This window comes from Suricata suricatta, chromosome 3, assembly GCF_006229205.1.
Source record: "Suricata suricatta isolate VVHF042 chromosome 3, meerkat_22Aug2017_6uvM2_HiC, whole genome shotgun sequence".
Taxonomy (NCBI): Eukaryota; Metazoa; Chordata; class Mammalia; order Carnivora; family Herpestidae; genus Suricata; species Suricata suricatta.
In genome coordinates this window covers 109,511,687-109,537,646 of record NC_043702.1, presented here as the reverse complement: position 1 = coordinate 109,537,646, position 25,960 = coordinate 109,511,687, and the positions used below count along the sequence as shown (strand labels likewise).

The 25,960-nt window shown below is 37.9% G+C and overlaps 1 protein-coding gene across 2 annotated transcripts in view; it reads left to right on the top strand.

The window, feature by feature from the left end:
• Positions 1 to 25,960, top strand: part of RGS7 (regulator of G protein signaling 7) — a 488,559-nt gene that overhangs the window by 394,739 nt on the left and 67,860 nt on the right. For both annotated transcript variants that reach the window (XM_029934821.1, XM_029934822.1), the window contains 3 exons: positions 5,580 to 5,644; positions 6,499 to 6,575; positions 6,682 to 6,763. In XM_029934821.1, coding sequence (XP_029790681.1) covers positions 5,580 to 5,644; positions 6,499 to 6,575; positions 6,682 to 6,763 — 224 coding nt within the window. The remainder of the gene's footprint in view (positions 1 to 5,579; positions 5,645 to 6,498; positions 6,576 to 6,681; positions 6,764 to 25,960) is intronic.

Sequence of the window (25,960 nt, the reverse complement as noted above, 5' to 3'; positions counted from 1 at the left end):
AATCCCCCAAGAGAAAAATTAGCAAAGTCATGAAGAGCTAACTCACAAAAGAGAAAAGACACCCAAATGGTCAGGAAATATTTAGTGATATTTTTACTCAACAAGTCTGTTCTGAGCATCTACTATGTGCCAAGGAGACACCCAGGCTAACAGAACCAGCACAACCCCCTGTCTTGTGGAGCTGTGTCCCAGTGCGGGTGACGGGCTGGCAGTAAGCTCCCCAGCTCTCCACATGAATGGACAGAAGTTGTGTGTGAGGAGGTGGGAAGTTGTGTGGAGGCAGATGTTGGGAAAGGGGCTGGGGGCGGGGCACTGGGAGGTGTCACTGGGAAAATGCCAGTTCAGCCTGAGGAGGATTTAGGGCTTTTTTTATATAAATATTTATTTTTGAGAGAAAGAGAGACAGAGAGAGAGAGGGAGACACAGAATCTGAAGCAGGCTCCAGGCTCTGAGCTGTCAGCACAGAGCCCGACGCAGGGCTCAAGTTCATGAACCATGAGATTATGACCTGAGCTGAAGTCAGATGTCTAACTGACTGAGCCAGCCAGGCGCCCCAGACATCTGATTTAAGTCTTAACAGAATAACTCTGGTTGCTTTGCTGGAAATGGACTCTGCAGAGTTGGAGAAGATATAAGACATACTCATGCCTAAACGCTATGGAATTTAGTTCCACAGATCAAAGGACTTGAAAGGTCCATACACCCTCATGCAGCAGTAGGACTTTAGGAAATTAGCAAATACCTAAAAAATATATAGCCATACATACTTGTGTATATATGTGTATATGTATATCTATGTATACATGTTTGCAGAAGTATTAATAAATAATGCAAGATAAAGGATATAATCCAAGTCTCCAACAATAATGGCTCATTAAATAAATAATAAATGGATTGTCACGAAATAATTTTTAAGAATATTACCAAACAACTGTTATTGAAATGAAGTTAGCCATAATAGAATGTTAAGGAAAAAAGTTCAACAACATAGTACAGTTTAAGCATGTTTTAGATAAATAGATACAGATAAAGCTTTGATATAAGTACAGATATTCATGTGTATGTTGGTGGATGTATATAGAAGGGGAAAATCCAGAATATGTGCCAAATAATGACAGACGTGAGATTATAATGATTTTTTCTTTAATATTTGTATTTTTCTGTATTGTCTGAACTCTAACAATGAGGGATAAGGATTTTAAAAATCAAATTATTTCAACTTTGAAGTAAAATAATTTTTTAATGTTTATTTTTGAGACAGAAAGTGCACATGAGCAGGGGAGAGGTAGGGAGAGGGGAGGACAGAGGATCTGAAGCAGGCTCTGCGCTGAGGGCAGAGAACCTGATGCGGGCTCAAACTCACATACCATGAGACCATGACCTGAGCCAAAGTCAGACCTTCAACCAACCAAGCCATCCAGGCTCCCCTTTGGGTGTATCATGTTTAATGGCTCTATAACATTTCATTGAACACATGAATTCCTTGCCCCACTCTGTTCCTATATTCTATACCATGAAGGCTTACATCACTGCTGTTTTTTGTACTGTTTCCTTGGGTTATATTCTCAGAAGAGCAAGTACAATTGCCATGAATGTTCTAAGGCTTTGTTACTCATCATCAAAATCTTTTCCCCAAAGACCTCATCGCTGTTTACACGCCCAGCCCCACAGCTGTCCCACTGCTCTCTGGCCAGAATGGGTTTTTGTCACTCTGTAACCTCTCTGCCCTTCTGATGAGTGGACAGTGATTTTTGTAACTAGGTATTACAATATGGAAGTCCCGTCCAAGTGTTAAGTGGATCCAGACCAGGTGTGAAAGTGCTCTGCTACACTGACATACAAATTGTCACACTAGCTGCTGTCAGGTCACATTGAGTGCATTAAAGGATAAGATGTTGGCCTAAAGACTGGTTTTGTAGCTGTTAGGTTGTCAGAAGTCATTGGCTCCTCCGTCAGTCCCAAGTGGGAGGAATGAGTAGGGGATGCCCCTCACTTCAAGCCCAGTGACAAAGATTTCAAGGGGTTTCTGAATGCTTGACAGGAGTCACCTACTTCTGGGGACACAATGGATCATGAATTCCATGCCTTGGAATTACAAAGGGTAAGAGAGAGGCCATCTAGTTATGGATGGAGGAATTGAAAGGCAGGTGGCTATGTTCTGTGATCCACTTTCAGGACAAAGAGTACATGTGTAATCTAAGCTGTATGTGAGAGACGGTCCTGTCCTAGGGAACATCCTGGAAAGGAAAAAATACCAGAGAAAGAGACCAGAGGTACAGTTCAAGGGCTGTGGCAGTGCTCAGCCCCAACAAGGGGTGAGATCCCTAGCAATGGCAGGATGGGGTTTCTACAAAGCATCCTACAAAGTAACATGAGAAACATAATCAGCTTTAAACCGCTGCCCAGCCCAGAGAATGGCAACACTAGATCACCACACCATCAAGGAAGAATGGCTGCACCCAACTTTGCTCCCTTCCCTCCTTATCCTCCAGCTCCAGAAGGCTTAGAAGCTTTGGTCAGCAATACAAAGAAGACACTCGTCCTTCTCTTACTCACAGAACCTGAGGGAGAGGGGCAGACTTCGAGACTTTAAATCAGACATGAATTTTTGACTATTAATCAACATAGACATTCTTGCGTCAGACTGTAGATACTTCTTGAGTTTTCAGTCGGGAACTGGGGAAGGGATATGCTCAAACAGAAAACTTGAAAAGATAAAGTTTCATTATGACAGTGTATGTTAACATTTTATGGCTTTGGCTGCAAGTTGGATATTTTTTTGTGGCAGTTATATTTCTAGTCTTTGAATTCTATTATATAGTTATGTTCTTTCAATTTTACATAATGGGACATTTGCGAACTTTCTTCTACTCAATGGCCTATCCTTCGATTAAATTACTTGTTTGTTTGACCCTAAGTCCTCAAAACTGTCTCCTCTGATCTCAAACTACTGCAGAGAGAGATATTTAAACTTAAAATTTAAATTAAATTCTCAAAAATGGGAAAAAAATAGAACTTTGGAAATGATTTTTTAAGTTGTTTTCAATATATTGGCACTGCAGAAAACACTCAAGCGTTCTCTTAAGGAAGATTCACACTTGCACTTGGGCCTGTGTCCATATAGAACACCCCATGGAGCCCTTCTGGTGTCTTAAATGATTAGGGATTCGTACAGAAACACTTGACCTGGGCCATAGTTTTGGTGATGCATAACTACTCTCTTTTTTAAAAATCTTCAATAAACTGTAAGACTATTGGAATCGAAACTCTTGCTCATCGAAGACCCTCTTTCTCATCTGCATCCCGTTCAATGCCAATACCCTCTGCTGAAGAAGGATATAAGGATCATCTCTGAGCATCTTGTTGATTACCTGTCACCATACTCTCCTGTATCTAGACCAGCTTTGTGAGGCTTGGACCCTTTCAGTCACAGCTGTATTTGCGGACTCTTTCACAGTATCCACAATGTTCCCTCCTTGCTAACCCAGTCTTTTTCCTTCTTCCTTTTTACCAAAACAACTAGTAGAAATCACTTTTGATTTGACTTCCAAAGAGCTCCTCTTGAAAAGATACTATTCAACAAATGCATGTGGAAGAACTACTATTTACTCAGTTCTGCCTGATCGTGCCTCCACTCCATTTCCTAGAGAATTAAAAAACACTGCATTGGAGGACAACTATGTTAAAGGATGCATAATTTCTTCGTGAACAGGCATCTAAAAAATCACCCTTTTCCTGCTTCTGTTTATTGGTTTACCCAATGAGGGTAAGAATATCTTTCCCAGAGGGGGGTCTGATTTTGAAAAGAGCAAAGATTGGATGACCAGAATCAATGGAGGTAGAACACACTGGTGCAGGACAGGCTCATGGAGCTTGTAGTTCAGACATGAAATTTGGTTAAAGGTAATTCTACAGGAAAGTTGAAATTATTTAATTTAGATATTTAGGAAAATTTTTTGTCTCTCAAGAAGAGATATCCACAGGGGTATTGCCCAATAGAATCTCAACCAGCTGCTGAGAACATATTAGATATTTTGTTAAAATTAGTGTCCTCTGCAGTAAGTTTCTTCAAGACTGAGCATAAACTATGGCCAATTAGAAAATAAATACATCATATCATTTTTGTTTTTGAAGGTTGTCTTTTGCTAATTTTGGGTATTCATAATTCTGAAAATCACTAATACTGGTGGAAAAATTACTGGTGGAAAGTCCCATAGTTGTTTATAGAAAGATATGTTCTCAAATCATCTCCTGGATTCTTAAGGGTCTGTAGTAATGTTAACATCAGTCTGCGGTTGGCTTTCCCCTTTGCCTTGGCCTTCATAATGGAAAATTTAGAGAGCAGAAATTGAAGACACATCAGTGTTTGCAGAGATCTCAGATTTTCTGTGTAAGAAAATTTCTCAGTGACACCAGCTGAACTTCATTACCAAAACCTGAGGGTAGCACAGCTTAGTGCAATGGTGGGGTTATAAAGGCACCTCCAGAACTCACCTTACAAGAAGTAAAATTTACAGTCTTTGCCCATCAGATTTATTCAGCATCTACCATATATAGTTTATCTTGAAACTCATGAGACTCCAATATCATATATTATGGAAAATGACAAAAAACATCCTGGAAATCGGGAATGTACCAGAGGGCTCTGATTGTCTTGATAATATCGCTAGAGTTGCTAATAATCCTGAGATAACTAAAGAAATACAACTTGCCCATGGCAGAGCTCCTGAGACCCCCCCCTCCCTCAGGCACCCATCCTGTAAATCTGCTGCGGGGGGGGGGGGGGGGCTTCTCCTGGCAGTGAGGGCACTGAGTCCTCAGAAAAATGGAACTAAAAGGTCATCATATTCTAGTTAGGGAAAATGTTACAGTTTCCTCTCTCCTAGTGGAAAAACAGTTGATGATTCTAAAATGTAGTAAAGGAGATGTTAACAAGCCTTCAGTTTACGATGAGATTCTTTCAGTTGACAGACGTTTATGGAAATAATCAAATGTACCAATAACGGTTACTTCTTCATGCAATTCCTTTTAACAAAATGGTGTTATCTATGTATCTAGATGTTTAAGCTCATTTGATGTGTTATTTAAAAGGCTTTATTTCCCCCCTTATTTATTAAAAATAATAATTACAAACTTTCTAAACATATCTTTTTTCTTTTTAAAATTTTTTTATGTTTATTATTTATTTTTGAGAGAGAGATGGAGGGTGAGCAGGGGAGGGACAGAGAGAGAGAGGGAGACACAGATCCGAAACAGGCTCCATAGTGTCAGGACAGAGCCTGATGCAGGGCTTGAACCCATGAACCATGAGATCATGGCCTGAGCTGAAGCAGTACACTTAACTGACTGAGCCACTCCCCATGAACATCTTTTTTTCTTATAAATACCATGTTTGAATTTCAGGAAAAACATTACAAATTCTTTATTTTCGTCTAATGAAATAAAAATAGAAAATTATGACTGGAAAAAAGTGGCAAAGACCAAAATGTCTTGATTTATAACACTGTCTTTATTTTCAGTGAGTGCCTTCATGTTAACAAGCAGGCATGAAGTGACTGATTATTTTTTTCTCCTTTCAGCGGTTTATCTCTGCAAGAGAACAATGCAAAACAAGGCAAGGCTGGAACTAGCCGACTATGAAGCTGTAAGTACTAAGGACTTTCTGGCAAAGGAAGTCATGAAATGAACAGGAATAAGGCCTACAGTCATTTCTGGGAATGCTGTTGACTTTTTACATGCTTGGATTTTAAGAACCAGATTCCCAGGGGTCGGGCACCTCGGTGGCTCAAATCCCTGACTTGCTTGCTTCCTCTCATTATTTTCATTGGGGATGGTAAACTTCTACACACACAAACCCACAGGAGAAGGGAGGAGTATGTCTTACTTGCTAACCTCAAGTGTGAAAACGTTAGATTTGTGGTGCATATAGTGAAGACATCCAAACTTAGAGAAACAAAGAGCATTCACTCTGGGTAAATGATTTTTGCGGAACCTTCAGGTTGGTCACCAGCAGCAGATAAAATTAATCTGATGTAATTTGCTCAGATGATTGCTATGTTGTGATTTACTGACTTTGAAGCACTGACTAGAAATGTCAGTGAACTGCTGAGGGATGACATTCTTGTAGGAACTGGATATATCGACTGAATCAATAGTAAAAATATATTGCTTTTCTGTTCCTGATGAAAATGGGCACAGAAAACACCAACGGATTAGTATTGAGCACATTTTTCATCCAAAGTAATTTCAGATGTTTACTTGTATTCTCTCAAGTCAGCTATTCATAAAAATTAATATTAGTCATTTGTTTCCCTGTTTTCTCTTTTAATATGAGGATGAGCTGTATTCAGTGAGCATGACTCATCATTCAGAACTGGAGAACACTGCTACTTTAGAGACTATATTGATTTTCGTGATAAGTTCACAAGGTAGATAAATGAGAAGGAAGTAGTGACTATGAGCACCAGAACATCTTCACCCGCGGTGCATTTTTTTCAGGAGAGCCTGGCCAGGCTGCAGAGAGCATTTGCCCGGAAGTGGGAGTTCATTTTTATGCAAGCAGAAGCCCAAGCAAAGTGAGTCCTTGTGAGTCTTTCGGAAAATTTGTTCAAGTTGTGGCCTTTTGTTCAGAGAGGTGCTGCAATTAACATCACTTATTATCCCTTGTTGCCATGTTGACAGAGTGGACAAGAAGAGGGACAAGATCGAAAGGAAGATCCTTGATAGCCAAGAGAGAGCATTCTGGGACGTCCATAGACCTGTGGTAAGCACGAGTCACATGTTAACTCTGGTTCATAATCTGAGCCTTTGGAAAGTGAAAGAGGCCCGAAAAAGGGAGGGAAGCATGAGGTGACCCCATCACCCTTCCACAAATCGTGGTGACTTTGTTAAGGAAAGATTGCCACTTTTGTGTAGAATGACCAGAATTTAGTCGTGTCGAGTTTAATTTCTCAAGCTGTACATTTTCCCACTATGACATCGCTGTTGGCATTTGCGGTACCTGATACTTTTATACCCGTGTAAGAAAAAGACTTCAATAAAGCAGTGTTACATAAACTGTGTGACCCATAGGGACAAATAATGAATGTCCTTGATTAATACCAGAAAACTCTGTATAAAGAATTCAACACTAGGTATGAGCATTCACAAGAAAACATGTCTAATCTCATATATTTCTTTATATTTTAATATTATGTCTTTGTCTTATATATATTTCTGTAAACAGAAGCAGGCGAGGCATTAGAGAATATATTTCCATAAGTATTATTAGAATAAATATCAGGATCAAAGGGTGAGACAAATCAAGATTGATGAGAATACTTTAAAATTTTCCTCTTGGCTACCTTCAGGATCAGACCAAAATAGATCTGCTTTCCAAAGATTTCTTTATATATGTATGTGTTTCAATTTCAGATAGCAATGCAATTGTTAAATTCTATATTGAGTTTTTCTCTCTTTGAATGTCTAGAAGATGAGAATTGAGGAATAACTGGCTTCTCTGCTCAGTATTCAGCTTGAGTTTTGTTGCTCATTGTGAGAAAGGATTGTGAGGTCACGTGCATAAGTATGGCAAGAATATGAAGTAGGAATTTTGCTGGCTTGTTTGTTTGCTTTAAGCAATCTCTAGAAACCAGTTGATACATTATGTTTCTGTGTTTATCAACTTGATGCCCCTGGACAGCTGGTGGCCCGTCGTTAGCCTTAGCTTCCATGGCCTGCATTTTCTTAGTATCTCAAGAGCATTTCTCATGAGGACTTACTCCATGACTACCCTGAAGAGTCCACATCCATTCCATGGCAAACACTCAAGCTCACAGAGCATGTACATTGGTCCCACCTCAGCGCACTCCCCTGCTCCATCCACTACAAATTACTCAGCTGTTTCCTGGCCCTCTGTGTGGCCCTGCTGGAGACAGACCGTGTACATAGCTGTTTTGCTCTATCTAGAGTGAATCATGCTCCAATCCTCTGTCTCCCCACAGCAGGGAACACATATGAATAATTTCCAACGGGCCCCCTGCTGCACCCCTTACTAGGCTTCCAATCAGAAAATCATCCTAAGGAGCACCCAGAGAGAAGCCACCCTGAATATATATAATTCATCTCCCTTATTCAACTTCTGGGTGCTGATGGCAGTCGTTGCAAATGTTGAGGAAGCTAATCTGTGGGATCTCTCTCTTAGTATCAATCTTTTATTTCTAAACTCTTCGTTTCTCCTACACTTTCCATCTTATTTAGGCTATTATTTTGGAACTTGGAATCTGCCTCTTAGGTTTAGGCAATAGGAAGATTATAACATTGGCTTCCTTGGTGTTTATCAACTGGTATATCTGGGATGATCTGTGTGGACTTTCCTCTTCAAAGGGATAGTCCTTATTCTCCTCTGAAACTTACTGTTTGAACCATCTGAGGGGCAGCCTTTGTCCCCAACTTGTTATGTTAATGGATCGGTCCTGAGGCCACAGGCCAACATGACGACTAACTACCGTTTCTTTCAAAAGCCATATCTGAATTGCAGGAAATACAGCATGCCTCAACACCCCACGGTTCCCACAATGTGCAACATCATGTAAGAAAACCACTTATTCTGCACCACTGTGTGCCAGACACTGCATGAAATGTTGATTAGAGCACAGTCCTTGAGGGGCGCCTGGGTGGCTCAGTCGGTTGAGCATCTGGCTTAGGCTCAGGTCGTGATCTCACATTTGTGGGTTCGAGCCCCATGCCAGGCTCTGTGCTGACAGCTCAGAGCCTGGAGTCTGTTTCAGATTTTGTGTCTCCCTCTCTCTCTGACCCTCCCCTGCTTGTGCTGTCTCTCAAAAATAAATAAAAAACAGGAAAATTAAAAAAAAATAAAACATTAAAAAATTTTTTAATAAAATAAAACATAGTCCTTAATTCCTAAGATTCACATCCAGTGGAGGCATTTTATGAACATAGCCACAAACCCTTTAAGACAGGCATGACTACCCACTTGTTTTCCGGGGGGGAATATAGATGGTGATGGGATTTATATTACTTGCCCATTTACACAAGGCTAGTAGTGCCCTGAACCAACTATCTCTTACTCCATAGTCTGATTCACAGATGAGGGGGAGCAACAGGGGAGTAGAGAGGCTCCCATTAAAGAAAGCGGCTACAGTGAGAGTGAGACACTCACTCCATGCCTCCATTCTGCAAAAACAAGGCGTAAAAGGTTAGCAGTGTTGCATATGTGATACGGCTATGTTTATTGGTATCTTGTTACAGGTATATTTACAGCATATTTTACTCAAGGTTTCTGAATATTCTTTTTTTGATTCATTTGACTGTTTCCAGAGCCCAGAGTTCAAGTCATCTTTAAAACATTGTAGGTCACACATCCCTGATCTAGGGGCACCCAACTACCATGTAGGGAATACCATGGTCTGGTGTGGTTATGCAACATGAACCCTAAAGGGCCAGCTCTAGTACTCTTGCTCCAGTCAGTACTATCTCCTATATTCATGTAGAATAATCTCATGTAACCTGTTACTATTTCAATAACAATCTGCAATTTCTATAACTATATTGATAAATCTAGTTCACATAAATTATTAGTATTTTAATGAGATCACAAAGAATGCCCTTGTTTTTATTTTGGTTTCAAAAAGAATAATTATCAAAATATTAACTGACCATTATAAGTCTTAGAAGTCTAGAGATCAACATTCCCATTAGAGTAAAAAAAACTCTCTACTCAAATTTCACATATTTATAACACAACTTAGTTGAAAGACTTTTAAGTCACGTAATTATTCTGGATTGATTATAGCTTCATCAATATAGAAAATATCTTTGTTTTCAAAAACCAGAAATGGAGTTATTTTAATAGCATTATTTATTGATTTTTTTCATTTTATCTCTTTCTGTACAACCCTACCATTAAAACCTTCAATAAAAAATATAACAGAGAACAGTTAATCCTCATGAAGCTTTTTTAAATTCAAGTACCTGCTACATTGCATTGTTTGGTTTGCTTTGATTTGATCTGGTTTTACTCTGGCATTTATTTAATCAAAAATAGGTTGGAAGCCATTAGCTAGAAATACAGTGGAGAAAGGGCAATCTCAGATAGCAGCTCAGAGTCTTTAAAGTATGCTTTAAACAATTAATTTAAAATATTATATTACATAAATTTCTACTTGAAGAAGACATAGAAAATAGATGTAACATGGTTTTACTTTTTAAAAAACCATGAGGTCACTTAACATATAATGATTCTATGGCACTTAATACCATTATGAAATAAATCTAGCTTTCTCTGAGCATGCCTGTGTTTACTCCAGGAAAAATAAAATCATTAACCCCAAGAAGGACTCTTCAGTTTTCAGGGATTCCAGATAGAACCATCAAAAACGAACTACTCAAGAAGATAATTGGGGAAATACACTAATTGTAGTAAATGTCAAAGATAATTTGGGATTTATGTTAATTGTGTATTTAGTGTTTCAGCATTTTAATGAAACCCTTTCAAGAGCCAACATATTCTTAGTCTGTATTAATAGAATTTTAGCAACTAGTTCAACTGAAGGAAAAATTACACTTGTCACAGTGCTAAGGAACTCAATTTTAGAGTTTTGTGCCCAGTTCTAGAAATCATACTTAAAAAAATATGTGGCTGAACTGTAGCTGAGGTGAATGATAAAAGGGTAAAATTTCCAATGTGGAAACAACTGGAAAATAAAATCTCAATGTAAAAACTTCCTATCATTGCCAGCCTTAAATGATAGGAATGATTAAATCGAGTCTAGATTGGAATACATTAGCCAGAAATATAGTGGAGAAAAGGCAATTTTGTCCTTTATTCCTTTGGATAGTCAGATTAGTAATTTTTAGTGGTCCTTCCAGCACAAAGCATCAAGAGTTAGTTCAACTTGGGGTACCTTGGGGCTTAGTTGGTTAGACATTCCATTCTTGTTTTGGGCTCAGGTCATGATCTCACAGTTTATGAGTTCAAGTCCTACAGCAGTTCCACACTAAGAGTGTAGTAGGGATCTCTCTCTGTCTCTCCGTCTCTCTCTGCGTCTTTCTCTCTCTCTCTTTTTCTCTCTCTCCAAACAAACAAACAAACAAAAAGAATTAGATCAACTTCTTTGCTTCCCAAGTATGTTAGTTTGGGGTTAATGCATGCCATGTACTTCAAAAAAGACTTGTGGAATAAAATACTTAAGTACAGAAAATGGAAATGCACTTCATTAGGAAGTTCAAAATAAAAATAATAATCTTTGAATTCTTCCTGAGTTTAAATTGAACAAATCTTCATCACAAAATAGTGAAAATAGTTATGATTTACTTATAGCATCCACATGCAATGTCTTATTATTACATATATTACCATTTTTAAAATTAATATTTCCATTTATTAAGATATAATTGACATATACTATATAATTACATATAGTTAAGATATACAACATAAATATTTGATATAGGTATACGTTGCAAAATGATTATCACTAAAACTTTTTTTTAGTTTAGTTTAAAAGTTTAGTTAACACATCTATCACCTCACATAGTTATGATTGTTTGTGTATGATGAGAACTTTTAAATTTACTTTCCTAGCACTTTTAGATACACATAATTAACTATAGTCACCATGCTGACATTATATCCCCAGGACTTATTTATCTTATAACTGGAAGTTTCTACCTTTTGACTACCTTTACCCATTTCCTTCATACACGCACACTCCATGCCTCTGGCAACCACTAATGTGTTCTCTGTATCAAGGAGTCTTTTTTTTCGATTCTACATATAAATGATCATACAAGATTTGTCCTTCTTCATACTTGTTTCACTTCGCATGATGCCCTCGAGTTTCATTAATGTTGTCACAAATGGCAGAATTTCCTTCTTTTTATGGCTGAATAATATTTCAGTGTGTGTGTATGTATGTGTAACACATGCCACATTTTCTTTCTTCATTCATCTGCTGATCAACACTTAGGTTATTCCCATATCTTCCTATTATAAATAATGCTACAATGAACACCCGGATGCAGACATCTTTTCAGGATATTATTTCTTTTCCTTTAGATATACATCCAGAAATGAAGTTGCTAGATTATACAGTAGTTCTATTTTAAATTTCCTGAGGAAACTCCATACTGTTTTCCACGGTGGCTGCACCAGTTTCCATTCCCACCAACAGTGCACAAGGGTTCCCTTTTCTCTACATTCTTGCTAGCACTGGTTTTCTCTTGTCTTTTTTATAATAACCATCCTACTAGAAAGGAGGTGGTATGTCGTTGTGATTTTGATTTGCATTTCCCAGATGATTAGTGATGTTGAGCATCTTTTCATGTATCTGTTAGCCCTTAGACATCTTTGAAAAACGTGTCTATTCAGATCATCTCCTATTTTTAAATTGAATTGTTTATTGCTCTGTTACTGAGTCATATGAGTTCTTTGTATATTTTTGATATTAACTCCTTATCTGGTATATGGTCTGCAATTATTTTCTCCCATTCTATAGATTGTCTTTCTTGTTGAATGTTTCTTTTGATGTGCAGAACCTTTTTAGTTTGATGTTGTTCCACTTGTTAATTTTTTGTTTTGTTTTGTTGCTTGTGTTTTAGGTGTCATAGCCAAACACTCATTGCCAAGACCCATGGAAGGAGTTTTCCCCTAAATTTTTTTGTTAAATGTTAAAATAATTTTGACAGAGCGTACAAGCTTGGGAGGGGCAGAGAGAGAAGGAGACACAGGATCTGAAGCAGGCTCCAGGTTCTGAGGTGTCAGCACAGAGCTTGAGAGCATGACCTGAGCCAAAACCAGCTGCCTAAACAACTGAGCCACCAAGGTGCCCCAGCCCCTGTGTTTACTTCTAGGAGTTTTATGGTTTCAGGCCTTACATTTAAGCATTTAAACCATTTCAAGTTAATTTTTGTGATGGTGTACAAAATAGGTCTAGTTTGATTCTTTTTCATGTGAATATCCATTTTTCCCAGCACCATTTATTGAAGACAGGCGGCGCTGCTCGTCCGCCTGTCTGCTTCCACCCCAGGTTGGGGCAGCACTTGTAGGTGCCTCGGTGCGCTAGCTCGCCAGGTCCTGGTGCGCTCCTCCCTGGCTTTGAGCGCCTCTGTCGCCTCTGTCGGGGGTCCTTCTTGAGGGAGGGAAGAAAAGACAGGAAAGGGGAGCGCAGAAAGTAAAGGCAACACACACGGATTCTGGTCACGCTTCTCTTCTTTATTCTTCTTCTTTTCCTCATCCCAGAAAACACTGTCTCTTAAATAGCGTTTGGGGCGGGGAACTGACCCAGGTTGGTTGCCAGGTAACAGAGTCAAATGAATATTAGAAAAAAAGGAAAAACCGAAACTGCAAACTCAGGACACAGCTTCAAAGGGAAGCGCGCAAACTTGCATCTGCAACGCTGGGGAGGGGAAGCTTAGCGCTGCCATACCCGAAATAAGGTTTTGATCTTTTGTGCACCTTGGCCAAATCTACATCTGGCGCAGCAAGACAGTCACCAAAATTATTTGGACCAGGAAATGGCAATCTCCAGCCTCCAGATGCAAATCTTGTTTTTCTCGGTACTCCCTGGAGAGCAAATATCCTTGACTGAGGCAGCCAGAAAACTTGGCTGCTCCCGACAGCCTCCAGCTTTGTACTTATTTCTCAAGATTGCTTTGGTTATTTGGGGTCTTTTGTGCTCCATATGAATTCTAGGAGTTTTTTTTTTTTTCTATTTCTACAAAAAATGCTATTGGAATATTGATAGGGATTGCACTGAACCTACTTTATGCTTAGGTACCATTCAGTACCTAAGTCAACACAGGCTAAAGCCCTAGGCAGATAAACATGAACCACACACTGAATGGCTATTTACCTCAGGTCCTTCTACCCAGATCATCATGCCTGGCTTTCACCCAAGAAATTGCAGACATATAGCTTTAGGTAGTACAGACATTTTAGCAACATTAATTTTTCCAGGCCATGAGCACAGAATATCTTACCATTTATTTGTGTCTCCTCCAATTTATTTCATCCCTGTCAGTTTTTAGTGTGCAGGTCTTTTACTTCCTTGGTTAAATTTATGCCTAAGTATTTTATTGTGCTTGATGCTATTGTAAATAGTATTGTTTCCTTTATTTCTTTTTTTAAAGAATTCTTTGTTAGTGTATAGAAACTGTGCTGATTTTTGTATGTTGACTTTTATACTACAAATTTGTTGAATTTGTTGATTAAATCTAACAGTTTTTTGGTAGACTCATGAATTATTTTATATTCGTGTCATTTGCAAACAGAGACAATTCTATTTCTTTCTTTCTGACTTGGGATATCTTTTATTTATTTTTCTTGCCTGATTGCTTTGGCTAGGACTTCTAGTTGCACATTAGCATTTTAATGGTTTCACTGACACTAACTTCAGAATACTTGTTTTAATATTTTTCAGACCATGGTCTTAAAGAGCAAAGAGTGTGTATCTTCAGTGCTTCAATGTAGCATTTCATAGGATAAAACTTAATTGAAATTTTGAACCAAGTAGTTGAGAAATTGTGAAAATATGAAATATACAAAGGAATTTTCTAAAAGTTAGGTGCAGATTTGGAATACTGACTTTGTTTTAGGGCATGCTGAATCTGACAACATAACATCCAGATGGAAATGTCAATAGTTGTAGATTTGGGACATAGGTTAAGGGATGTTTTAGGGCTACCAAATTAATTTTGAGGCTCATTATGTTCAGGGTAATAATTGAGGCTCTGAGGCAGGAGCAGTTTGTCAGTGAGAAGCAACAGAATCAAAGAGAATTAGTAATTCATCTGGAAGTTTTCTTATCTTTCTTCTTTACATATAGTCCTATAATTCCATAAAATGTGTTTAAACTCTCTGTACATTTTTTCCTTCAAATAAATCAGTATGAAGCAGTCTGATGAAGCAAGTGTGCGTGTGTGTGTGTGTGTGTGTGTGTGTGTGTGTGTGTGTGTAAATTTATTAAAATGTGAACTTTTGGGGTGCCTGGGTGAAGTATCCAACTCTAGCTCAGGCCATGATGTCACGGTTGGTGGGATTGAGCCCTGTGTCTGGCTCTACACTGACAGTGCAAAGCCTGCTCGGAATTCTCTCACACACTCTCTCTCAAAACAAGTAAACTTTTAAAAATGCCGAGTCTAAAGGTGTCTGAGGGAAGAGGTTGTGGATCTGCATAAGAAGTCCCATAAGATTCAAAGTTGCTAAGACCTATTTGGTTAGATTTAGGTCATTCTGACTGAGGTCCAGTAATAGAAAGGAGCAATGAGGTTCTTTAAATAAAAGTATCATAGAGGGGAAAAGGAAGTCTAGAGGAGGTTCCCACAATGGAACAGTGGTGGTGTTCTGGGCCCAACCAAACTTGTGCCCCACAACTGTGGATCCAGCTTACATCCTTTAAATGGACTTTGTTTTTGTTTTGTCTTGTTTGTTTTTTACATTTCTTTGGATTTACTGAGGTATAATTGAAAAAATCATAAGATATTTTGAAGTATATAACATGGTGATTTGATATATGTATATATGGTGAAAGTTAATTAGCACTGATTTTGATAGTTAATTCAAAGAGCTCTTTTAATTCTGGGCATATTCTGATGTGTGCCCTGGGAAGTGGGGTCGGCTAAATGCAATGTGCCACCCTCCCTCTCACCTTGAAAACCCGTAGGTGCCCAGTGATACTTTGGAGACAGCACTAAAAAGGAATACTATTTGTGCCACAAACTATAAAGCACAGACTATAATTACAAATATTCCCACAGGTATGCTATGGGGGACAGTAATTTGGCACATTTTGTTGGGAAAGAGGTAGTGAAACATAGCATAAGGTCAAGGGACAGGTAGCTCACATTTTTACTAAACTATAACATATACACAGATAATTGCATAAAGCACAAGTGTCAGTGAATTTTCACAAATTCAACATAACCATGTAACAAGCATCTGGTTTAAAAAATAACAAAAAACAACAACAACAGCAGCAAAAACATGACCAGGATCCCAGAGCCCCACTGGTGACCCTTCCAGTCATTACTCTATCAGTAGTAACTTCTTATACTACACAGATGTTTGCCTACTTTTATTCTTTATATAAACCATCCATTTATATAGAAACCATCAGTATGCACTCTTTTGTATTCAACATCTTCATATGAGATTTTTTCCATATTGAATGTAGTTGTAGTTCGCTTTTCTCATTACTTTATAACATTTCATTACATGGGAGAAAGGGACTTCATTATATGCTGATGGTAAATTACCTTCCAAATGGTTATGCTCCATCATTTCATCCATAATTTTGACATTCAATTTATAACTTTCACTAACTCATTATATTCAACTTGAGTTCCTTCAGACTTATTTATCACACAAACATCAATTCAATCTCTTTAATGTTTAGGTTCAAAAGTGATGCATACCACAAAATAAAATAGAAAAACAAGGTGAATATTATATATAACAAAAGAGTAATCTTTTAATAAATATAGAACTTGTAAATCAGTGAGAAAGAGTCAAAGAAATGTTTAAAATGCAATGAAAAATGCATACCTTTTTTTATCTATCAAGTTTGCAAAAAAATTTTTAAAGGATAATACTACAACCATTTATTTATATACAATCTTACCATCTTAGGCCACAGGTAGTCATTTGGTTGTTGCAAAGGAGTAAGTGGATACATAGGTAGTTGGAAAAACGGATGCATATATAGATACACAGATGGTTGCATAGACAGGCTGACGAGTAAGATGGAAAGAGAGACAGGCATGTGTAGAAAATGCCTGAAAGGATATATACACAAATATCAACAGTAGTGTTCTCTGAGTGTTGAATTTGTGTTGATTTTCTCTCTCTCTCTCTCTCTCTCTCTCTCTCTCTCTCTTGCTGATTTGTATTAAAATTAGAAACTAATGGATGATAACATGTATAGCTGTGGGTTCAGGTTTCAGTTTTGTCCAGCAAAACCAAGGACGGAAGAATGGATCTCTCAAGACTCCATGCAAGTCAAGAGAGGTGAGACAGAGCCGAAGGGAAGTCTCCCGAGCTGCTTCCAGGCTCCCATATTTATTGAGCATACATTGCATACATTTAGGAAAACATTGCTCAATACATCAGTGGGTTACGTGCCAGTAAAAACATATAGAAAGTGTGCAGAAAAACCAGTTAAGACAGGATAAAATATTCCATGTGATAACATAATCTAAGGAATGTATGAGTATAGGTAGGACCTAACCCCTAGATACACATTAAGTAGATAAATGAAGTGTGACCGCTCTTTGCAGCAAGGACAGAAAGCAGTGTTCAGCTTTGCAATGCATTTCCTATAATCTCCTAATCCAGGACATAGCTATTTGATTTCCCGGATACAGTAAGAAAAACACAGTCATAGTTTAAAAAAGTGAACCAAGACTTTCAGCCCAGCATACAAAGACCTTGCAAGTTGTCACTTCCATTCTCATAAGAAGAAGAAGCCGAAAATCAACAATAATTTTTAGATCCATCAGAGAATGATGTCTCAGGGCAAACCCATGTCAATTCTCAAAATTGGAGAGGCAGACAGGTGGTTACAGGAGATCACAACTGACCAGGGTAAGAAAATTGCTATAATTGACAAATTGCTAGAGGCTCAGCATAGACAAGCTTCATAATGACAACTCCAGGGGAGCCCAGTGTTAGGGACAGGCCCCACACTTTTGTAAGATATACTTCTAGATTCAGACTAGATTCAAAGATCTGAGAAAAGTCCCGTCCTGCTTCTCACAGAGGAAAGGGAAAAGAAAATATTTTTTTTAATTTATAATAGTTTCTTGTCAAATTTGTTTCCATATAACACCCAGTGCCTCTCCCCACAAGTGCCCCCCCTCCATGACCATCACCCCCTCCCTCCCTTCCCTCCCCCTTCAGTCCTCAGTTCATTTTCAGTATTCAGTAGTCTCTCATGATTTGTGTCCCTCTTTCTCCCCAACTCTCTTTCCCCCTTCCCCTCCCTATGGTCCTCTGTTAGGTTTGTCCTGTTAGACCTATGAGTGACAACATATGGTATCTGTCCTTCTCTGCCTGACTTACTTTGCTTAGCATGACACCCTCGAGGTCCATCCACTTTGCTACAAATGGCATATTTCATTCTTTCTCATTGTCATGTAATACTCCATTGTATATATATACCACCTCTTCTTGATCCACTCATCAGGTGATGGACATTTAAGCTCTTTCCATGTTTTGGCTATTGTTGACAGTGCTGCTATGAACATTGGGGTACATGTGCTCCTATGCATCAACACTTCTGTATCCCTTGGGTGAATCCCTAGCAGGGCTATTTCTGAGTCATAGGGGAGTTCTATGGATAGTTTTTTGAGGAACCAGAGCAGCTGCACCAGTTTACATTCCCACCAACAGTGTAGGAGGGTGCCCGTTTCTCCACATCCTCACCAGCATCTATAGTCTCTTGATTTGTTCATTTTAGCCACTCCGACTGGCGTGAGGTAGTATCTCAGTGTGGATTTGATTTGTATTTCCCTGATGATGAGTGGCACTGAACATCGTTTCATGATGACATGATAATCCACAAAATAAACTATTTTAAAATATGCCCAGAACATTCTCTTGTTTGTAAAAAGACTTGCCTTCAAGAGAACCTGTTTCAACAGAGCCAAATTGACCAAGGTTGTACCACAGCCTAACCAACATGAGGGAAGAGGAATACTGAACTCAAGCCCCCTCTAGCTTGAGAGAGGGAAAAATAACTTGTAAAGGTTACAGCCCAGGAGCCACAGGCTCCCTAGAAGACTAAGACCTAATCATAGCACTGTAAGTGCTTCCCCTCACCCGGGCATAACCACCACCGCACCCGCAGTGTTCCTACATGACAACAGAGGATTACTGAGGAAGGAACTACACAGCTCAGATCTTAAGACACCTACATTGTCTCTGCAAGACATCTGGGGAGATAAAAATAAGAATCTCTGGGAAAATTTTAGTCTCTGATAACTACAGCAATAGAAAACATTAAACACAGTCTAATCCCTAGGCAGGTAAACATAAATCACATACTGAATGCCTATTTACCTCAGTTCCTTTTACCCAGAACATCATGCCTGGCTTTCAACAACAACAAAAAAATTGTAGATATAGTAAAAACAAAACAACAAAAACGAAAAACAAAAAACAATTTGAAGAGACTGATACAGCATTAGAATCAGACTCAAATATGGCAGAGATATTGAAATAATCAGACCACCAATTTGAGAAAAGCATGGTGAATAAGCAAAGCCTTCTAATGGGAAATGTTGACAATGTAAAAGGGCAGAGGTATGATATAAACAGAGTTATGGAAACTCTGATAAAAAGCCAAAAGGAGGGGCATCTGGGTGGCTCAGTTGGTTAAGCTTCTGAGTTCAGTTCAGGTCATGATCTCATGGTTTGTGGGTTTGAGCCCCGTGTTGGGATCTGTGCTGACAGCTCAGAGACTGGAACCTGCTTCAGATTGTATGTCTCCCCCTCTCGCTGTCCCCTCCCCTGCTTGCACTTTGTCTCTTTCTCTCTCTCAAAAAAAAATAATAATAAACATCAATTTAAATAAAAAGTCAAAAGAAAATGCTAGAAATAAAATAATGTAGCAGAAATGGAGAATGCCTTTGATGAGCTTATCAATAGACTGAACATGGCCAAGGGAAAAAAAATCAGTGAGCTTGAGGGAGTATCAATAGAAAACTCCAAAACTGTATTGTAAAGAGAAAAAAAGAAAAACAACAAAACAGAAACAGAACAAAATATCCAGGAACTGTGGAACAATATTAAAGGTGTGATAGATAAATAGTGAGAAGACCAGAAAGACCAGGAATAGAGAAAGGAAGAATTGAAACAACGACTGATTGTTTGAAGCAACAATGACTGTTAATTTCCAAAAATCAGTGCCAAACCACAGAGCCAGCAAGCTCAGAGAATACCAAACAGAGTTAATACCAAAAAATCTGAACATAAGTATATTGCATTCACACCACAAAAAATCAAGACCAAGAGAACATCTTGAAAGAAGCCAGAGGGGAAAAACTCCTTACCCATACAGAAGAGCAAGGATGACAATTACACCAGATTCTTTTCAGAAACCAGGCAAACAAGAGAATGGAGTGAAATATTAAGTATTTGTATAGTTAATTTAGAAGACCATTCTGCAGTTTCCTACAAAATTAAACATGCTCTTATCATATATTTACCCAAATGAGTGGAAAACATGTCCACACAAAAACATGCAAATGAATGCTTATGGAAGCCTTATTAACATTCATCAAAACTTGGGGAAAAAACAAGATACTCTTCAGCAGGAAACTGTGGTCCATACACTGGAATATTTTTCCGCAATAAAGGGAAATGAGCTGTCAAGCTACAAAAAACACATGGTAGAACCTTAAATGCCTAGTGCTAAGTGAAAGAAGCCAATCTAAAAAGGCGATGTACTACATGATGCCAACTCTGTGACGTTCTGAAAAAAGGCAAAACTAGGCACAGGGGGAAAATATCCAGAGTCTTCGGGGTTTGAGGAAGAGGCAGGAACGGGTGAATAGGTGGACCACAGGATGTTTGGGGAGCAGTGAAATTAATCTGGAGGATATCATATTGGTGGGTGCATGTCATACATTTGTCAAAACCAATTAAAGTACAGCACAAAGAGTGAACCCTAATGTTAGCTGCTGACTTTCGTTAACAATAATTTATCAGTGCTGGCTCCTCAATTGTAACAAAAGTACTACACTCACCTAAAAAATGTTAATAATAAGGCTGGTGGGTGAGAGAGCAAATGGGACATCTCTGTACTTTATGCTCAAATTTTCTGTAAACTTAAAGCTGTTCAAAAATTCTATTAATATTTTTTTAAATCTCAGGTAAAAATATCTTTTTAAAGTGAAACAGAGGGCATGTCACAGCAGCAGTGTGCCCAGCAAAACATCTCATCACAGGAACACACCAGTTTCATATGACAATAGAAGATAAAATTGAATTCTATCCACATAATGTCAGATCCACTCTTGCTGGTTCTTTACTGCATGTCTTGTTCACTGTATAGTCATGACCTTGAAATAGAAATGATGAAGTCTATTTATTAGTTTTCTGTTGTATTCAGTATACTCAGTTTTATCTGCCTTATATGTTGGATGAGTTTTTGACATACGTAATCAGAGTGGGGAAAAAAGTCCCACAAAAATGACTTGCAGGCATTTTTATCTCTTCGAAGGACCAAGCCAATGCTCTGTAGGCCATGAATATAGTGTTGGGAAATACTGCCATTCATTTCTCCTGGATGGGAATAAATACATTCAAAATAATTCTTCAGAGAAGGGGAAAAATCCAGAATTCTGTTCCTTAAGGATTAGTTGTATGACTGTAATATGCGTTCGCCCATGCTGTTCTGATGCATGATCATGTATTCAGTGTGCACATTAAATAAACAAGTGCACCATGGGATTTCATTACTTCTGTGGAATACATTTTTCTAAATATACTATTAATAGGAAAAATGGTAGGCCAGAAAAAATGGAATAAACTAAAAACATTGTATTTTCATTGAAAAAATTTGTTTCTTTAATGATCCATTCATTTATGGAAGCTTGCTCTACTAAGGGCTACAGACACAAAGATGAATAGCATACTGTCCCTGTGATGAAGAAGTTCTTATCTTGGGATGAGTGGGTTGGAGACTTACAAGGCTAACTATCATGAAAATGATGGGATCGATTTGGAGCTATAGAATAGTGCTCTGGGAAGTACTGGAATAATTGGAATAATTGGTTAGTTATGATTATCCCAAGGGAGAAAGACTTAAGGGAACGGAGATCTTTTTCTTACATATGAAAGCCTGTACAAAATGTGGATTTGACTTAAACATGGTGAGTGAAAATGGTATGGCATATGCTGGTGATTATAAAGTAACTTTTCAGTTCCCCATGTTCCCGTTTAAATACACCCTGCCATGCTAGTCTTCTGCACCCAATCAAAAACTTGTATGGACTGCATGACTTCTCTGTTAAGTCTTAAGTGAAATATCCTATGGGTTACAGTAAGTCCCAAACATAATTTTGATCAAATATGCAGTTGAAAGACATAATCAAACTATACATCTAATTTGAAATCACAGCTTCTTTTCCCTGGGGTCCTAGAGGTGGGGAGGGAGGTAGTTGTTGGTTTCTTCTGCCTTGTCAAATCCAGCTTATTTCCTATTCCCGTCTCACTACCCATGGTTTCTGACACATCCAGGGATAGAGTGGAGAGAGCTGGAGATGCTAGGAGCAGAGTCTTCCTAACTGACTTGGCTGCTAGGTTGACTTAGCTTTCATAACCCCTGGGCTTAGATGTGCAAAACCAACTTGCTCTTGTGGGAGCTTGTGTAGGCCATGGCTGACCACACATCTATCTCTGGTGATTTATTGCTTGCAGCTGTCTTTGATTAGGGACAATAGATCCCTAATCTGGTTAGCTGCATATTCCTTCCTCAGCCCCTAGGGTTCTAGCAATATCTACGGTACTCCCTCCTTACGTGTGGTTTGACATTCTGCAGTTTCCATTACCTAAAGATCAGGCATGCAGCCACAAACAGATGATCCTCCTGATGGGTGATCCGAAGGTTAGTAGTAGCCTAATGCTGCATCACAGTGCCTACATCAGCCACCTCACTTCATCTCACGCCGTAGGCATTTCATTATCGCACATCGTCACATCGTCACTGTACAGTACAGTAAGATAGTTTAAAGGAGAGAGCAACCACAGTCACACAACTTTTAATACATATATTGTTCTAATTGTTTTATTTTACTATCAGTTATTGTTGTTAACCCCTTAGTGTGCCCAATTTATAAATTAAACATTATCATAGGTGTGCATGTATAGGAAGAAAACAGCACATCTAGTGTTCAGTACCATCTGCAGTTTCGGGTATCCACTGTGGGTCTTGGAATGTAAGCCCTGAATAAGGAGGGACTATTGTATTGCTTTTCTTTGCTGTCTCTTCACCCTTCCAGGAGGACCTTTTGGATATGCACCTTAGAAGATCCATCCAGCTTTCTCTTCTCTGGAGGCCCATGTTCTCTGTCTTGTTGAACCGTAGGAGCACACTCACTCACAAAACTTCAACTCTCTTTTGTTGCCACTAGCTGATCCAGCAGCTCTTGTGCTAGTTTTCTCAGTTTTGTGCCATCACTAATCGATGGTGTCCCTGACACTGTAGGAAACATATGTTAAGTCGCACAAAAGTCTCCTTAAAGCCCTCCTCTCCAAAGGACACTTATGGGGAAGAGCACTGGGTGTTGTATGGAAATCAATTTGACAATAAACTATTAAAAAATAAATAAATAAAGTAATTGGTAATGACATAATGTCAATCACAACAGTGTCAAAATTGGGAATTTATGCTATATTTGTATAAGAAGAACCAAGGGAAACTGAAATACTAGAGATAATATTTTATAATTTTGTAGGGACTATAGAGGAAAGAAAATAAACCAGACTATTTTTCTTTATTTTTTTTCTAATAATAAACCAGATATAGGAATCTTAATTTCCTAAAATGTTTAAAATCAGTTCCTCTATTATTTATATATTCTTTATGATTATCAAATAATAATTTCTTACATATGCTTAGCCCATAAACAAATTTATGAAGCAGCAATAAAATTGATAATAATGGATGTAAAAAAAAAAAAAAAAGCCCTCCTCTCCTGGCTTGGACAGAGATGAAGCTGGACTTACCTGAAGTGCTCTTTTCTACAGTCCCCACCTGTTCTCTGATTCCTAATGTATTCATTCTGTGCACCCATCCCCAGAGTTGGAGAGGGATTTAAGATTTCTCCATGGTGCTAGTTAGTAGCTCCAGTCCAGTGTTGATAGAACCAGTGAGAGCAGACACTCAGTCCTGTTCTCATTCTTATGGGGAAAAAGCTTCACATTATACCATTAACTATGAGGTTGGCTAAAGGGTTTTCACAAATGAGTGGGAGCGTTAAGGATTGTCTGGTTCTTGGCCTTCTATATGAACTTTTCTACCACTCTACCTAAAATGAGCCTTAGTTGAAATTTTCATTCTCAAAATATTGCTATACTTGGAAGTTGCTGGGAACATATATATGTCCATTTATTCAGGTTAAAATTTTATTTTCATTAGCTCTATAAATTAAGAAAAAATGAATTATAACTATATTCTATAAACGTAAAAAAAAAAAGTACTTTTCTTATGTGTACTATCCAGGCAGGGGAAAAAATGTAGTTAGCTACATGCAATCAAAATTTAGTTTCCGCCGCTGGACAGTGAGGCGACATGTATGTAATTTAAAGGAGGAAGGATTGTATGTAACTTGTCTTTCATGCATAGTGAGAATGCAGAAGTTCTCATGTATAAGTGAAACTATGTTACTATATCACCCGCATAACTGTTTTGGGGGAAAATATTTTATTTGAGAACGACTCCAGTTGACCAAAGGTAAATGGAATTACCATTTGAAACCTACTGTGTGAAAGCCATGATCTAAAAGACTGGTGGTTAATGTGAAAGTCATTCACATATTTGTTTCAATACGCAGTGAAGAAAACCTTATATTAATGGTAGAATAGATAGCTCTGAAATGAACGTAAGCATATTTAAGGTCTTGGTGTATAATAAACATCACATAGTAATGAGGATAAGGTAGACTATTTAACAAGTGCTCTTAAAAGAAGTTAGTTGGAAAAAATAACTTTTCACCTTATTATTCACATCAAAACACTTAAAATTCATTTAAAAGGCATATATATTTTTAGAAAGGGATGGAAAAGAAACAAAGGAAGGAAGGAAGAAAGAAATCAAAAGATAAAAATCTGATTCAAAAATAGATTTACATTTAGCTAATGTTAGGATGGGGAAACTCTGTGCCTAAAGACAGCAAAAGGAATTACAAAGATAAGTGGCAAATAAATTTAACTTAAAAATTAGTTTTTGTGTTTAAAACATAATTAAAAGGGGGATAGATAATCTTTGAAAATTATTTGGAACAAGCATGGCAAATTTTAGTGTTCTTTAGTGTATAAAATAGCTATATAATTCAGAAAGAAAAAATATTGTGATTTCACATAAAAAGTAGATTAAACGGTTAAACTGACAATTCACACACAGAAATATAAATGGCTATTAAAAATACGAAACATGTTTGGCCTTTCCAGTCATAAAAAGAGATATGCGGATTTTCTTCAGTCCATTCTATTTTTTTAAGTTTAAATTAATCAATCCTATGTAATCTTGCCAAGATCAATAGGGAGAGAATCACTCCCAAGTGTTATGGGAGATGTGTGCATTGACATTGTATTACTGAAAAGTAATTAAGCAATATGAATAAAAAGCTAAACTCTTTTGAAACAGTAAGTTAATTTATCCAAAACTGTGCAAAATTAGAGTGGTTAAATATATAAAGGTAGCTAAAAATCTGAACTAGCATAAATATTCAAAAATAAGGGCTGGTTAAATAAGGTATAGTTATACTATAAGCTGTTATATAACCATTCAAGGTGAGAATTTCAAAGAATTTTTTTTAACATGGAGAAAACGGGACACCTGAGTAGTTCAGTCAGTTGAGTGTTCAACTCTTGATTTAGGCTCAGGTCATAGAACCTCAGGCTGGGCTCTGTGCTGACAGCGCAGTCTCTCTCTGTCTCTGTCTCTGTCTCTCTCTCTCTCTCTCACTCTTTCTCAGAATAAATAAACTTTAAAAAATAAGTGGAGAGAAGACCTCACCACTTCTCAGGCTTTTGGCTAAGATCAAGTGCAAAAATAAATGTAGAGAAGACCTGTGCTGAAATATGAAATGAAATTATCTACATATATAATTATGTATAATATGATCCCAAGTTTGTTAAAAAAAAAAAAAACCCATATGTCATTCCCTCTCATTGCCATGTAGTACTCCGTTGTGTATATATACCACATCTTCTTGATCCACTCATCAGGTGATGGAC